General features: G+C 32.3%; 1 protein-coding gene across 2 annotated transcripts; it reads right to left on the bottom strand.

Moving 5' to 3' along the window:
* Positions 1 to 244: 244 nt before the first annotated feature.
* LOC128163810 (uncharacterized) lies at positions 245 to 7,803 on the bottom strand. Of its 2 annotated transcripts, XM_052827479.1 has the most exons (8): positions 7,733 to 7,803; positions 5,708 to 5,952; positions 5,449 to 5,529; positions 4,012 to 4,155; positions 3,538 to 3,721; positions 3,100 to 3,117; positions 1,787 to 1,824; positions 248 to 1,001 (listed from the first exon to the last, which is right to left on the bottom strand). In XM_052827479.1, the coding sequence occupies exons 1-7, from the start codon at positions 7,745 to 7,747 to the stop codon at positions 1,810 to 1,812; spliced, it is 702 nt and encodes a 233-aa protein (XP_052683439.1). In that variant the 5' UTR covers positions 7,748 to 7,803; the 3' UTR covers positions 248 to 1,001; positions 1,787 to 1,809. The 2 variants fall into 2 exon arrangements, with proteins under 2 accessions (XP_052683440.1, XP_052683439.1); XM_052827480.1 differs by lacking the exon at positions 3,100 to 3,117 and having other exon boundaries at positions 245 to 1,001.
* Between the last annotated feature and the right edge of the window lie 9,509 nt (positions 7,804 to 17,312).

Genomic DNA, 17,312 nt, shown 5'->3' on the forward strand with positions numbered 1-17,312 from the left:
TGTTTAATTGTGGATTTGATCACTGGGACAATGTCATAGCAATAGTGAAATAAGTTGATGACCTCTTTCCTCTTAGTTGTTTCTACTTCTGTTGTGTGACGGCCAAATGATGGTTCCTTAGCTACAGATTTAACACCAAAATTCGTGCATTTACTATTGTACTGCGTATTCTTTATTGATAAATAAAGTTTACGGTGATACATACAACATGTATTAAAAACCATTGTATCTTTTTTTTCTGAGACCTGAATGAAGAATTTAGGTTTCCCAACCTTGAGCTTTATGCATAATTTTTCGGTTTTCTCCCTTTCCCCCTAAGAGTTAAAAAAGTATCTTCAAATTTCGTTTGCTAATTGTATACCATTGAGCATAACGTATTTTAATTCTAAATTTCGTTATTCTATTCATATTGTATAACATTATCCTTATATTATTTTATATTTACTCTATAATAATAGATACATAATAGAACACTCATGATTGCTTAATAAATGACTTAAAAGAAAACAAAATAATCTTGTTCTGGTTGTAACGCGGCATTTTATTGGTTAGAAAATTAAGTTAAATTTGTATGACTTGGTTTGTACAGTAGAAGACACGCCACAACGCATCAACGTCAATAACGGACTAATATCCTTGACCTTACATTTGAATTTTGAACAGATTAATTCTTTTTTAAAGTAAAACGTACTTATTTTTTACAGTAAATTACAGAAAATTAAATTATAAGAAATGAACTCAATATCTACCCAAGTTATACTCGTATAACCTGGGTTGGAGCAATTTACGCTTTTTTATAATCCACTCCGCGGATTATGAAGCCTAAACTGTCCCAACCCAGGTTATACATTGTACTCGTATAACTTAAGTAGTTCATTTTTTAAATGGAAACAAATTTTATTTCATAGAATGAAACAATACTATTTTTAACGAGTCGAAGAAAAGATCAGCTGAATATAAGTTGATAAATCCAGATTTGTCTGTTATGGTCATCACAATTTCTGAAAATAAAATGAGCGAATATGAAGATATAGAAAACTATTATAATACAGTATTTGAATAAGGCTTACGTTCATTATTAATTTGAATATTTTGTTACTTTTAATAATTTTTTATCAAAGAAATCATTTATGAAAATTGAACGATGTTGATTTGATGACCATCTCGCTTCCTCGCACTGAAAAAGTTTTATTATTCTTGAGGAGCACGTGATAGCACGACGATTCGTAATTTTTGAGTAGAAACGTAAATATTGTCGTTCAATTAAAGAAGAAAGAACTGTTTCTTTCAATGTATGCCATAATATTATATAAGTGTGTCAATCTCATGAAAATATACATATACGATCTTGAACGCGTGTGTATATAAAGTAACAAGACTAGTTATACACTTTTATCTTGTTTTCATATTGACTTCAACAATGAAATTATTATCTTATTTGGGATACATTTATTTCATGATAAAGTTACAATAAGTGTTTTATCGTGGGCGACTGCTCATAGAATGTTTTCGATTAAAAAAAAAACCAATAAATTTGTTTCTCCTGCTCAGTTTTAAGAACATTACAGGACAATGCACTGTTTATGACGTAAAAATTACCTTTGTGAAAGTCTTATCAGATAACTTTGGGGGGGGGGGGGAGGGGGGCGAAATTGAAAGTTTTAAGTTTTAAAATCTACGTAAGCTTATGAATGAGATGTACAAAAATATAATAATTGGGGTTTGTGTGTGTGTGTGAGAAACATGATGTGATTAGTCATATAAATAAATGATTATAGTAAAATACCATTGAAGTCGAAATCATTCCTTCTAATTTTGAGGAATCTACAAAACGTAAATGAAATTAAAATGAGTGATTTATCGTAAATCAATTAACATACGAAGTTTTCATATATTCTAACTAAACAAAAGATTGTAACTAAAATAATAATAATAATAATAATAATAGATGTATTAATGATAGTAGAATTAGAAAGTTAATAAAACGAAGAACAAATAACAATTTTCATGAAAAATGATCTTACATTTTAAAAACCCATAGTAAATGACTTTCTTGACGTCTGATATCGCAAAAGCATGCATTGGCAACATTTCCCCTAAATATTGTCGAATGTCAAACTCCTTTTGAAGCAATAGTATTAGTCAAAGCATTACGGTTTGTGCAATTTAGAATTTACTTAATCTGAGGACTATTGCACATTAATCGCATAAGTCATGGCCTTTTAGCTATTGAAAGAGTTTTTTTTAACAATTTTGAACATTGATTTATATATTGAACTTTGAACCCCGCTTGTGTCCTCAGTATTGGTCCGGGGGTCATTTAGGGTTTAAACGAATTAGAATATATGCTGTCTGGGGGTGTTGCACAGTAAATTCACAAATTGTAGCCCTGTAGTTATTGAGAATACGATTTTTAAACATGTTCAAAATGTAGGTTTATGTTGATTTTTAAGCCCCTCTTGGTGTAAGAAATAAAGGTACTGAAAAGAGGTATGGAGGCTTGTTATCAAGTTTTAAAGAATGATTGAATTGTAAAGACTAATTATCCACTTAATTATTGTCATTCAATATGTTGTTTCATTGTTGAGCATTAAATCGAAACTCTAGATGTGATCGGAAACTTTAAAAGAATCAATTACTTTGTACATTTTGAATTTAAAGTTAGACAATTTTGCATTTTTGTTAAAAACAAATATTGGTACATCTTTCAGTACTCTCAATCCTCTGATTCATCACAGGTAGCTCCTTGACTAAACACACGGTTGCGTGATAGTTTTGGTTAGATGACAGTTTGCATTTATTGTATACGCTAACCACTTAATATGCATATTAAAACATGTATCTTGCTTGAACTTAAATATGAAAATGTGCATACTGACTAAGCTTTTACACATTCTTATCTAACAAAGAGTTTGTACCTCCTTATCTTTGAATGATATTCAAGTATTTGACCAACAGTTACTTTTGTACATGTAGATTTATGTTAAGCATTTTAGAAAATAAAATTGAAAATAAATAAAAGTAAATTTTGTAAGCACAAATCTTGACCATGCTTGTTAGTTTTTATAACAGACTTGAAGTTTAACTTATATAGTTTACCGTTGGACCCGTTGTTCCCTGAAAAAAAAATAGAGTAATCAAACTAGTTACAGATATAAGTACGTGTTCATTTTGAAACAATAGTATTTAGAAAGGAGTTTATGTTAAAATTAAGATTTGAAATGAATACAACTAAACATTTGAATCGTTAGCAAAAAAAAAAATAATAAAGTGATAAAAAAGCAGAAAAAACAAACTCTTTATCACATCATTCCGAACACTTATTGCTAGTTTTTATTACATTAATTACCAGATATAAGCATATATACAATTAAAGACATTTTTTCTCAATATAATGCATAGTGATATATTTGTCAGCTAAAACAAACATGTTAAAATAACACAAATACAAAAGCAAATGTTATGATCATTTTGAAAAAAGGCATGTGTTTTTAAAAAATGATAGATGCCTTAATTTTACTTTTAAACAAAAATTACCCCAGGCGTAGTTGGTGAAACAACACAGAGAGAAAATTTGTTGCAGGAACAGCACTGTGGAAGATTAAGTTGTATCAGTCTGAATCCAAACCTTTCACAATAAACCCAAACGTTAAATGTCCGGAAGTTGTCTTGTAGACATTTGCTCATTTCAGATCCAGTTTCAAAGCCATTGTGACACGGTCTTAAAATTTAAAAAATAATTTTTGTTTTCATGAAAAATTGATTTCATAAAGTAATCTCATGTAAATTTCGAAAAAGAATTAACTCAAAATACAAAATGATATTTTTTTAAACAAAATAACTTTACATACTAGTATGCTTTGTGTACTTTTCGAAGACCACAATAACAATTATTATTGTTTATAAAAATACTGATGCAAACCTTCTAACTTAATAATGATGAATTTATTTACACCAGATACAAAATCAGCCCCACATTAATTTCAATTGATAAAAAAAAAATCAACTTACGATTTTTCAGAACATTTGGCATATGTTACACACTGTTTTTCGGGTTGAACGACGTAACATCTCTTTCCCAAAAATTTAACCTTTGTGGGAAAAGATTGTTCTGATGGACATGAGCTTTGAAGTCCTAGGGTAGCGAAGGTTTGTCTATGTAAAAATAAAATGGACTATTTTAAGTTTGGGGATAATTCAATATAGATTATTATCGATATACAATTACCTAATGCCGTGCCGTCAAACGAAGATGTAAATATCGTTTTGTAAAAATGTAATTAAAAACAAATTAATTTTTAAAATTACAGAGTAGATAATGTGATTTTCTTTTTTACTATGATTTGGTCCTTGGAATGTGTAAAAAAAAACATTTACGTACGAAATCATTCTCACTTTGACAGTTATTTGAAGAAGAAAACCCAAACAAATTGTTAAATATGTAATGTATTTGCTCTTACTCGGTTAAATTACCGAGCTAGGGATATGAAACACATACTGTCGTGTAAATTTCAAATTTTGTTTCAAAGACTTCAAACATTATTAACGATGTGTACACATGCAATTACTGTTAAATCCCCACAATCTGTCCAATGGCTGTGGCTATCTTGGGTAACCCTTTTCGAGGAATGTACATCCCCACGAACGTATTTACATGTTCAAGCATTTGTTTGCTATTTATCAAAATTTTCAGAACTTGCTACAAACAAAATTGGGTCCTCATGAACCAAGTAAATTTTCGCTACCCACGAAAAAGAAAAGGTTCAACAATTATAAATAGCATGTGGGTGGATGGCTAACATTTAATCATTGTTAAGTGTTTATTTAAATATTTCAGAACTTGTTACCAACGAAATTCCTCACTAACCAGGTAAATTTTGGCTACCCACGATCATTTGTCCCCAAAATCCAACAAATTAAAGCGATTCCACAATTTAAATTAGTATATGGATGGCTAAATATCTAACGTAAATTACCTAACTTTTTTGAAATTGTCAATACAGCCCTTACTTTCACAAATAATAAAGAATCGAATAAACGTGATCAGAGTCAAATAAATGCTGCTTATTCATTAATCATATTACTGGAAAAGAATTGCAAAAACATTCTTTTATCATCTAAGCACGAGTCAACAAATGTGTTCACCATCTTTTTTCAGGGACGTTTTAAATGAAAAAATTTAAAAGCTTAGCCATTTATATCCTACATCCGGTTATTGTTTTTGTTTTTTGCATGTAACAAATTTTGCCAATTTTAGTGAATCTGCAATCTTTTTTGTTTGTACGAATTAACCATTTATTTGAATAATTAATTAGAATAACATACAATACCGAACATAATTTCTGAATAAAATATTTATGCGACGAAGAGGATTAAGAACTTGAATATTGCTATCATAACTTATAAACATTATATCCTAATCATACCATAGGAGTCATATGCACTTACCTTTGATCGCATTGACGATACAGTGACTTTATGGCATATTCAACGAACGGATTTTTATGGAGAAGATATCCAATTATAAATCTAAATTTAAAAAAAAAATACATATTTTTCCATTTTTAACGGATATCATGAAACCGGCATACATGCATCAGAATTACATCGTAAAACATACGACTCGGAAAAAAAAATTCGTTACACAATTGTATCCATCTTTTTTTTACGAAATTGCTGAAAAACGAATTTTAATATATATATGAACCTGATGCCGATTGATTGGCGTTCATCACTGACGGAAAGGTCCACATTGTCTGGTCCCGAGTCCCAACAATCGTCTTGTTTGTTAAACTCCCCGACAACAGTTTGGAAATCCTTGTTGATTTTGGAGTGTCTCCATGAACGACGACCCATATTTAGACTCTGTAATTTGCCCTGTTGCAACCCACCTTCCTCCAGAGATTGACAGAGTTGAGAAAACGTCAATACCAATACAGCCAAGCAGACACGCTATATCAAAATTAATGAAGAGGCTGGATAATCGCGGTCAATTTTAAACGATATTGATCTCCTTTTGAAGAAGAGCATTCAAATTTTAATCCATCAATATTTGGAGTTTTTCTTTACTAAATTAGAGTCTATAGCTAGAAGTACATTTCTACTTTTTAAAGGGGCACAGTCACGATTTCGGTCAAATTCTATTTTTCTGTTTTCATTATTTAAAATGCTTTAGGAAAGCATTTCTAATGATCGAATGAAATTTGAGAGTCAGTCGTAAAGTTATAAGCAAGACCCATGGCTCACAATTCTTTGTCACTTAAACAAGGCTCGTGCCCTTTTTTTGTTTACATAGGTTCAATATACCAGTAAAAAGTCTTTTTCAACCTGATTTGTCTATCTTCTTATCCATTTAAAGCATAAATAAACAATTTCTTTCGTTTAACACATTCATTTTAAGTCTTAAATTGGAATTTTCACTTCAACATTCAAAATGTAAACAAAGGCTTAGTTTACATAACAAAGAATTGCAAGCTCTGTAACTTGCATATAACTTAACGAATGACACTCAAATTTTGGTTGCCTATGAAAAATGCCTTTCTAAAGCATTGCAAACATTAGAACTGGAAAAATAATTTGTGACCAAAACCGTGACCATGTTCCTTTACGATTTTTGTAAGTGTTTACGGCACATTGAATTATATATATATATATATATATATTTGGATATTTTGTTGATTTTCTGACTTAAAATTACATGTAAAGCACATGAATGATGTTATGAATCTGCTACCCCTTCTCCTACATTTAACTGTTTATCTTGCGAAAATGACCTATTGGTTTTATAAAGAACTTTTAGACGATGATGAAAAACCTATCAATTTTATGTAAATATAAATAGTTGAATTTGGTGATGAGACTTTGTCAATAATTGTTAGAGATGTTTTATTTTGATAAGTTTTGTTAAGTAAAGATGCTGGATCTCCTTTAATTGCTGCAATATAGCTTTGTGGATAACAAATGAAGCGAATAAAATGTCTAATTTACCCTAATTTAACACATATGAATTAAAACTCAGGGTCATACAATTCTTTTTATGTCATTAGTTTTGCAATCAGTGCTTTCTATAGTATGAAAATTTACGCTATAATTTACAAGTTCACATATTAACTGTCTTCGACTTTGAATTAGCTGAAATATCCCACTTTTCTTCTTTTAAATATAGGTTACAAAAGAAAACTTACTATTTCATGATGTTGTATTTTCTTTATGAATCAAAACTTAAAATTTGGTCTGAACTGCTATGTAATATTTTGTTCTATAATGCAATATTTGGGGGAAAAAATTCCAATTCTAATATTTGAAAATATACAGTGGAATTTATTTATTAAAATTCATAGTTCCAATTTTCTCGCATTGCTTTATTGTTACAGATGCATGGGGACATATTTTCGTATATTCTCTATTAATTATCTGCAAAAGGAAATGTGACTTTATAACCATTATTTATTAGTTTGTAGAGGCTGCTTATTCCTGGATACGAGATATATGTATCTAGCGCGAATACTACGAAATTTGAGCCACTTCGAAATCTACACAGTACATTTAAGATTGTCTGAATTTAAAAAAAGAAACCATGTTATGTTTCTATAAGATAGAATGCATTTTAATTTGAATAACTGTGGATAGCTCAGATTTCGGTAATACATAATTATTAGTTTTTAAGTTACTTCCGACAAACTTTTTCTGAATATGTTAAAACAAGATAAATTTGAAAACATAGTTTACTTACTTGCATTTTGATCATGGATTTTATGCACCTTTTTACAGTAAAAGACAACAAGATAGTTGAACTTACTGTTGTTCACTAATAAAATCATTTTGTTGATAGGTTTAAATATAGTTTATTCAATAGATAATAATCTACAAATACAAAAAGCTAATGGGAAATATAATGGCATGTCCATGCTCTATTAAAAAAAACCGACCATATTCACGATATAATATCTTAGTTATTACTAGGATGTTGATGGGCACGATGATTACCTACAATTTTAGATATATATTTGTTTTCATGATGTTATTATAGTAAATCGATCGATAAATTCAATTTACTGCTTAATAACAGTGGGCATATTAATGTATTTTTTCTCTACAAAGAGAAAAAGTCGATGATTTGTTCACAGTCAATCAATACTTAAACTATTTGTTTTGTTTATATATCCACTGTGATATGGTATGGCGTTTGTAAATTAAAATCTGTTTAATCGTGTGCACACACCAGGGGCATATTGCAAAAGTTGTTTATGCCGAGTGGATAAAGTGTCGGACTTGTGATCCGTACATCCCGAGTTCGATTCTGCAGGGGCTTTTGTTGTTACTTACAGGAATAATTTTTTTAGATATTCATTTTTCATCCCCAAAATGCAAATTTTTCGCTTACATTGTATTTGACATTTGTACAATTCATATTTATCACTATATCTTTCATTATCAAAAAACTCCCTGTTAATTTGAGTGACTTTTTCCAGGTGTGTTATTCAACCTTAATGCCGAGTTTATGATGAATTAACGATTTATAAGCGAGATAAATTGTGACAGATAGAAGAGAGTGTACGCAGTTCGCGGTTAGTTACAGTGTATATGTAAATAGAAGAGATTGAACGGAGCACTAACGCAAACGCAAAGTGAGCACAAAAAGCAAGCTGCAATCACTATAACCGCAAAAATAATAATTTACTAGTACTTGGAATGAATCAGAGGATCAGAGGATTTTAGGGATCGTGTGCATTTTATGATCAGAAAAAGAAATAGAAAACTAGACACGATCTCGTTGCGAGCAACGAGGAGGTCTTCCGTACGATTATTATAAGGATATGTGACGTCATTGACTTTGATTTTCGACAAGAAAACATGATATGAAAAAAGGAGTGGAGTACTAATGTTTTGTTTTGTTTTTTGGTATCTCTTTTTATAAGTTCTCTGACATTGCTTTTTTAAATACTTGCACTCTTCCAATTAAGATAGAAAAGATGAGAAAATCATTATGTTGTTAGGATATATTAACGTATTATACCTAATCTAGCTTTAATAACCTTTAACAAAATGGCTCTGAGTAAAAGGATATAGGTAAAATACTTTAGAGCCCTTTGGTTCCCTAATTTAAGAGGCCAGCCCCTTTTTCCTGATATCATTTGAAAGGTCATCTAATTCTAAACACATTTTGTTCAACAAGTGTTTAGAAATTCGGTATCGTTCTAGAGATATATGAGAAAGAAGATTTTAGGGGCCGATCCCTTATCCCCTTATAGGGGCCGTTTGACGAAATTTTGAAGGTTGCATTTCGTTAAGAACATTATTTTGAACAACTTTTCTTCTATACTGCATTTAAAAAAAGAAATTCCTTTCTGAGGTCTGGTTGATCAAATTTTGGGACCTTTGGCCCCTAAAAACCCCTAATTTCATAACACATGATAAAATCCTTACATTTCTTGGATACATAACTGTAAGGTAATCATATTTGCTTCTAAAACATTTCACAAAATATCTCTCAGTAAATGGCTACAGATAAAAGACTTTAGAGCCCTTTGGTCTCCTTATTTAAGGGGCCAGCCCCTTTTTCTTGATATCATTTGAAAGGTCATTTTATTCTAAATAATTTTATTCAACAAGTGTTTAGAAATTCGTTAATGTTCTGGAGATATATGAGAAAGAAGGTTTTAGGGGCCGATCCCTTATTCCCTTATAGGGGCCGTTTGACGAAATTTTGAAGGTTGCATTTCGTTAAGAACATTATTTTGAACAACTTTTCTTCTATACTGCATTTCAAAATATTTTTCCTTTCTGAGATATGGGTGATCAAATTTTCGGACTTTTGGCCCCTAAAAACCCCTAATTACATAACACATGATAAAATCCTTACATTACTTAGATACATAAATGTAAGATAAACATATTTGCTTCTATAACATTTCACAAAATATCCCTGAGTAAAAGGATATATGTAAAAGACTTTAGAGCCCTTTGGTTCCCTTATTTAAGGGGCCAGCCCCTTTTTCTTGATATCATATGAAAGGTCATCTAATTCTATACATATTTTGTTCAACAAGTGTTTAGAAATTTGTTAGCATTCTGGAGATATATGAGAAAGAAGGTTTTAGGGGCCGATCCCTTATTCCCTTATAGGGGCCGTTCGACGAAATTTTGAAGGTTGCATATCGTTAAGAACATCATTTTGAACAACTTTTCTTCTGTATTGCATTACAAAATATTTTTCCTTTCTGAGATATGGGTGATCAAAATTTTATACTTTTGGCCCCTAAAAACCCCTAGTTATGTAATACATGACAAAATCATTACATTGCGTGGATACATAACTGTGAGATAAACATATCTGCTTCTATAACATTTAACAAAATATCTCTCAGTAAAGAGCTACAGATTAAAGACTTTAGAGCCCTTTTGACCCCTTATTTGAGGAGCCAGCCCCTTTTTCTTGATTTCAAAGAAAAGGTCATGTAAATACAAACGTTTTTTACATTACATGTCTTAACAAAATATTTTTCAGAAAAGAGATAAACAAAGAAAACCAGAAAAAATAACGACGTTTTTTTAATCTCAATTTTCGGGTCCAGGCGAGCTTCAGCGCCTTTTGAGTCAGACAAAAATGAATACCTAAAGACACATCTACAATCTTTCGACTACAATCCCTGAAAGTTTGAACTCAATATCTTCAATCGTTAAGGAGAAGATCCCAGGACAAGCCGACCATCTGAAAATCGCTAAAACGTCAATATATCAAAAACGGAAATGACGTCATCAAAATAAAAAATTACGTATAAAGTTTAGATCCGTATCTATCATATCTGAAAGTTTGATGAAAATCGGTTGAGTCATTTTTGAGAAATCGCGTGCACAAAATTTGTTGGAAAAAAAAGAAAAATAGCGAAGAAAAAGAAACAGAACGAAAACAATAAGGTCTTCCGTTGGAAACGGAAGACCTTAAATAGCATTGCAGTAAGAAATCTTTCTTTGAATGATATTTAATCAAATTTTTGGTTGTGATTGATAATTTTTACAATTTGAAATTTATTTTAGGGGGATTTTGTGAAATATTGTCTTTAACTAATTTAATTAGTCATGGACTCATTGACAATTAAAAATTGTTAATTAGTTGAAGACAATATTGTAAACATTCAGCCGCGCACATTTTTTTAATGATTTATTAGAATACAAGTGATTAATACTTTTAGTTAACTTGTGCATCGGATTGGCTAAAGTTACAGTGTTTCAACTACGTTCAGGAAAAATAAAGCCGGATATTTTTCTTATTTTTTTCAATTTCTTTTAAGCTTTACCAAAGTTTCAAGTGAGCTTTTGTGATCGCCTGTTATCCATCCGTCCTTACGTCTGTCTGTCTGTCTGTCCGTCTGTTTGCACGTCCGTCGGTCCTTAAACTTTCCCTCCAAAACTTTATACACCGGTCAATATGTGAATATGTCCTAATAGTCCTAATTTTAATCCACCTAACAGTATAAACGTTATTGAATTGTGATGGAAAAATTCCAATAAGATCCGACGCATTCATCACATTTACTCTCTTGTTATTTCTTTTTCAATATACATGTATATTCAAACTGAATATACACTATAATCAACATGCTAGACTCGATTAAGGTTCATTCATAATGACAATAAGCGACTAATTAATATTGTAGTTATTTTCTTTGTATCTATTGTGAACATTAATTAACCACTATATATGGGTCTGTTTACATAGACATAGAATTTTACAATTCGACCTTATTGGGACCATGTTTCTATGTTATTACGTGTTGAGTTGAATTGATGTCATCTCAAATTGTAATAAAACAAAATGTTATATAATACCTTTTCTGTAGAACTAATAGGATAATGAACAAAAAATATTAGGTATAGGCAAGTTATTATGGTAAGTTATTTTTTTTTAAAGTTATTATGAAGGTCCGTTGAAATAGTACATGTACGTGACCCTTCCAGGCTTATTCCTCAATCGATATTTTCTAGGGTCTTTATCTGTATATACATTTTGCATCAGTTATATTACTTTTGCATCATTATCAACGCAGAATGCAACACCGCAAGCTGTAATGTGCATATTGAGACTTTGGAGATGATTCGATCATTCGAGTTCTTTTGTACTTTTCGTGTCAAATTGTTAAATTGTAACGCTATAATTATCGTTGGTTTAATTAATAAATATAATATTTCGAATTATCATGATGTATATTATTTTTGTAGATTATGAGTAATCATGAATAATTATTATAATTTGCTTTATTACATTTTCCGTCGATATCAGCTCTAAATGTAATAACATGAAATGTAATCACTCAATTTTATTACATTAATTGTGAATTACATTTCGCGTTGCTACAGTTCATTCACTGACTTGTAGAATCAAATACACTGAACGCAACGCCATCCAGGGCTGATTTATAAAAACCGATTTCGGCTGTCTATGAACGATTTTTTTTCAAAACGAATCAAAAGAAAGAAGATCAATATTAGATCAACACTAAACTATACTTCCAAAAAATAATTCTTCCCTACCAAAATTTTTTTTCCCCTCCAAATCATGAAATTCCTAATCCGTGGGGGGGGGGGGGGGGGGACTTCAATTTGACTCCTCATTTCCTTGTTTTCATATCAGTTTTTTACTTACTTCCAAAAAAGTGGGGGGGGGGGGGGCAACTCCATTATAATTCATTTTTGTATATGTAAATTTTTAAAAATTTGTTGCTGCGAGAAAAAGTGGGGGGGGGGGGGGGGGCAGGCCCCCCCCTGCCCCCCCCCCCCCCCCCCCCCCTCCCGATGCTACGTGCCTGCATGTACTGTAGTTACAATTGCAATCCGCCTAAACCCGAGCTTTTGTTGAAAAGACTTAATTACATGTATTCGTTTCATAGTGACCCATGCTTCAAAAACGACCGAGACTCGTCTTTTGAGAGGGTCGTTTTCCTTGTCTAATATTATTTTTTATCTTGTTTATTCATTTTTGTTGTTTTGTATTCTAAGTCCCGCCTTTGTAAAAGTTGCTGATTTGATTTTCCATTTCGGAGATATCATATCTGTACATGCTCGGTTCTTTTTCTATGCAGTCTGCAAAGCGTTTTAAGGTGTCATAACAGTATTTCACTGAAGGTTCACGTCAAAACATGGCTGAGCCAAAATAATTCCCGAATTTTCCTTTGAATCCGGGGCGGTTCCGCTCGAGACAGGAGCTGATTTTTTTTATGAGATGAAAAACAATGTGTAAGAGGTCTAACTATCCCAGTTTTGTAATAATGCGAGGTCATTTGAATTTTTGATGCGCGTTGTTTCTGGAGGGGGGTGAAAAGTCCCGGGCTTGATTTTCAAGCACATGTGTAACTTCGATGTAAACAAAGTCGCACGCCTTGCTGGATGCACGTGTGTATTTTGCTAGAAACTTGTAAATGAAGCGTTGTTTAAAAAGATGTCAAGAGGATTTTTTCCAGAAGTTCGTTTTGAATTTTTAATCTGTATGTAAAGTTGTGCAATTTTGGTAAGAATATATAGTAGAATTTAATACTGTAGTGCAACCTGCAGGAAAACGGGCTTGCAATGTTAAAAATTGTTTTACCTGTGTTTTAGGTGTTAAATCAGTGTGTTTAGACGAAAAATGACAAACAATGGGGTTTTGTAGCCAGCAGCACGCTTATTTTGCTTTTAATGATGCATACAAAATTAGCCCAGATTTCCTCTGAAATGTTCTACTGCCTCAAAACAATGAGCCATTTATAGTAGATCGGACCGTCTAAACTGTCCGGAAAATTTTTAGCAGATCAAATACGATGTAGTATTCATCGTCGTAAACAACAAAATATTCTACGGGGTGTGAATATCAAATAAAATCGGCTGTTTAGGCCCTTGTGTTGCAGTAAGAAATGCTCAATTTATGTCCAAAATTGAGAAATATTGATACGAAAGCGGAAAAAAGCTGAGATGTATCACTCATGTTAGTTAGATTAGAACAATACCGTGCTATTTTGGACAAAGGTTCTCACCATTTTCATAAATTGTATGAAATAATGACGTTTTCTCTACCCCACCCCCCAGAGGCAGGGTCATTGAATTTTTGGCCGACATAATTTCTGGGGTCCACATGATATTAATTAATTTGCGTCATTTTATACATTTTCATACATCACTTGTCAATTTAAAACCAAAAAATCACTGAATATCAAAACACCGTGTAAATGCATACAGTATAACTTTGATCATATTTTCATAAATCAGTGGCCACCGTGTACACCGTGGTGTTAAAAAATCGCTCATGACTTTCTGAAATGAGTAGATATCTTCATAATTTTTTTTTAGTCACACAACACAATGAGTATTAATCAATTTATTAATGTTGATTTTGCGATAACAAAAAATGAGTTATATTGCAGGTGTCATAACAGTATTTCACTGAAGGTTCACGTCAAAACATGGCTGAGCCAAAATAATTCCCGAATTTTCCTTTGAATCCGGGGCGGTTCCGCTCGAGACAGGAGCTGATTTTTTTTATGAGATGAAAAACAATGTGTAAGAGGTCTAACTATCCCAGTTTTGTAATAATGCGAGGTCATTTGAATTTTTGATGCGCGTTGTTTCTGGAGGGGGGTGAAAAGTCCCGGGCTTGATTTTCAAGCACATGTGTAACTTCGATGTAAACAAAGTCGCACGCCTTGCTGGATGCACGTGTGTATTTTGCTAGAAACTTGTAAATGAAGCGTTGTTTAAAAAGATGTCAAGAGGATTTTTTCCAGAAGTTCGTTTTGAATTTTTAATCTGTATGTAAAGTTGTGCAATTTTGGTAAGAATATATAGTAGAATTTAATACTGTAGTGCAACCTGCAGGAAAACGGGCTTGCAATGTTAAAAATTGTTTTACCTGTGTTTTAGGTGTTAAATCAGTGTGTTTAGACGAAAAATGACAAACAATGGGGTTTTGTAGCCAGCAGCACGCTTATTTTGCTTTTAATGATGCATACAAAATTAGCCCAGATTTCCTCTGAAATGTTCTACTGCCTCAAAACAATGAGCCATTTATAGTAGATCGGACCGTCTAAACTGTCCGGAAAATTTTTAGCAGATCAAATACGATGTAGTATTCATCGTCGTAAACAACAAAATATTCTACGGGGTGTGAATATCAAATAAAATCGGCTGTTTAGGCCCTTGTGTTGCAGTAAGAAATGCTCAATTTATGTCCAAAATTGAGAAATATTGATACGAAAGCGGAAAAAAGCTGAGATGTATCACTCATGTTAGTTAGATTAGAACAATACCGTGCTATTTTGGACAAAGGTTCTCACCATTTTCATAAATTGTATGAAATAATGACGTTTTCTCTACCCCACCCCCCAGAGGCAGGGTCATTGAATTTTTGGCCGACATAATTTCTGGGGTCCACATGATATTAATTAATTTGCGTCATTTTATACATTTTCATACATCACTTGTCAATTTAAAACCAAAAAATCACTGAATATCAAAACACCGTGTAAATGCATACAGTATAACTTTGATCATATTTTCATAAATCAGTGGCCACCGTGTACACCGTGGTGTTAAAAAATCGCTCATGACTTTCTGAAATGAGTAGATATCTTCATAATTTTTTTTTAGTCACACAACACAATGAGTATTAATCAATTTATTAATGTTGATTTTGCGATAACAAAAAATGAGTTATATTGCAGGTGTCATAACAGTATTTCACTGAAGGTTCACGTCAAAACATGGCTGAGCCAAAATAATTCCCGAATTTTCCTTTGAATCCGGGGCGGTTCCGCTCGAGACAGGAGCTGATTTTTTTTATGAGATGAAAAACAATGTGTAAGAGGTCTAACTATCCCAGTTTTGTAATAATGCGAGGTCATTTGAATTTTTGATGCGCGTTGTTTCTGGAGGGGGGTGAAAAGTCCCGGGCTTGATTTTCAAGCACATGTGTAACTTCGATGTAAACAAAGTCGCACGCCTTGCTGGATGCACGTGTGTATTTTGCTAGAAACTTGTAAATGAAGCGTTGTTTAAAAAGATGTCAAGAGGATTTTTTCCAGAAGTTCGTTTTGAATTTTTAATCTGTATGTAAAGTTGTGCAATTTTGGTAAGAATATATAGTAGAATTTAATACTGTAGTGCAACCTGCAGGAAAACGGGCTTGCAATGTTAAAAATTGTTTTACCTGTGTTTTAGGTGTTAAATCAGTGTGTTTAGACGAAAAATGACAAACAATGGGGTTTTGTAGCCAGCAGCACGCTTATTTTGCTTTTAATGATGCATACAAAATTAGCCCAGATTTCCTCTGAAATGTTCTACTGCCTCAAAACAATGAGCCATTTATAGTAGATCGGACCGTCTAAACTGTCCGGAAAATTTTTAGCAGATCAAATACGATGTAGTATTCATCGTCGTAAACAACAAAATATTCTACGGGGTGTGAATATCAAATAAAATCGGCTGTTTAGGCCCTTGTGTTGCAGTAAGAAATGCTCAATTTATGTCCAAAATTGAGAAATATTGATACGAAAGCGGAAAAAAGCTGAGATGTATCACTCATGTTAGTTAGATTAGAACAATACCGTGCTATTTTGGACAAAGGTTCTCACCATTTTCATAAATTGTATGAAATAATGACGTTTTCTCTACCCCACCCCCCAGAGGCAGGGTCATTGAATTTTTGGCCGACATAATTTCTGGGGTCCACATGATATTAATTAATTTGCGTCATTTTATACATTTTCATACATCACTTGTCAATTTAAAACCAAAAAATCACTGAATATCAAAACACCGTGTAAATGCATACAGTATAACTTTGATCATATTTTCATAAATCAGTGGCCACCGTGTACACCGTGGTGTTAAAAAATCGCTCATGACTTTCTGAAATGAGTAGATATCTTCATAATTTTTTTTTAGTCACACAACACAATGAGTATTAATCAATTTATTAATGTTGATTTTGCGATAACAAAAAATGAGTTATATTGCAGGTGTCATAACAGTATTTCACTGAAGGTTCACGTCAAAACATGGCTGAGCCAAAATAATTCCCGAATTTTCCTTTGAATCCGGGGCGGTTCCGCTCGAGACAGGAGCTGATTTTTTTTATGAGATGAAAAACAATGTGTAAGAGGTCTAACTATCCCAGTTTTGTAATAATGCGAGGTCATTTGAATTTTTGATGCGCGTTGTTTCTGGAGGGGGGTGAAAAGTCCCGGGCTTGATTTTCAAGCACATGTGTAACTTCGATGTAAACAAAGTCGCACGCCTTGCTGGATGCACGTGTGTATTTTGCTAGAAACTTGTAAATGAAGCGT

The sequence above is a fragment of the Crassostrea angulata genome, chromosome 9 (assembly GCF_025612915.1).
Source record: "Crassostrea angulata isolate pt1a10 chromosome 9, ASM2561291v2, whole genome shotgun sequence".
In the NCBI taxonomy this organism is placed as follows: domain Eukaryota; kingdom Metazoa; phylum Mollusca; class Bivalvia; order Ostreida; family Ostreidae; genus Magallana; species Magallana angulata.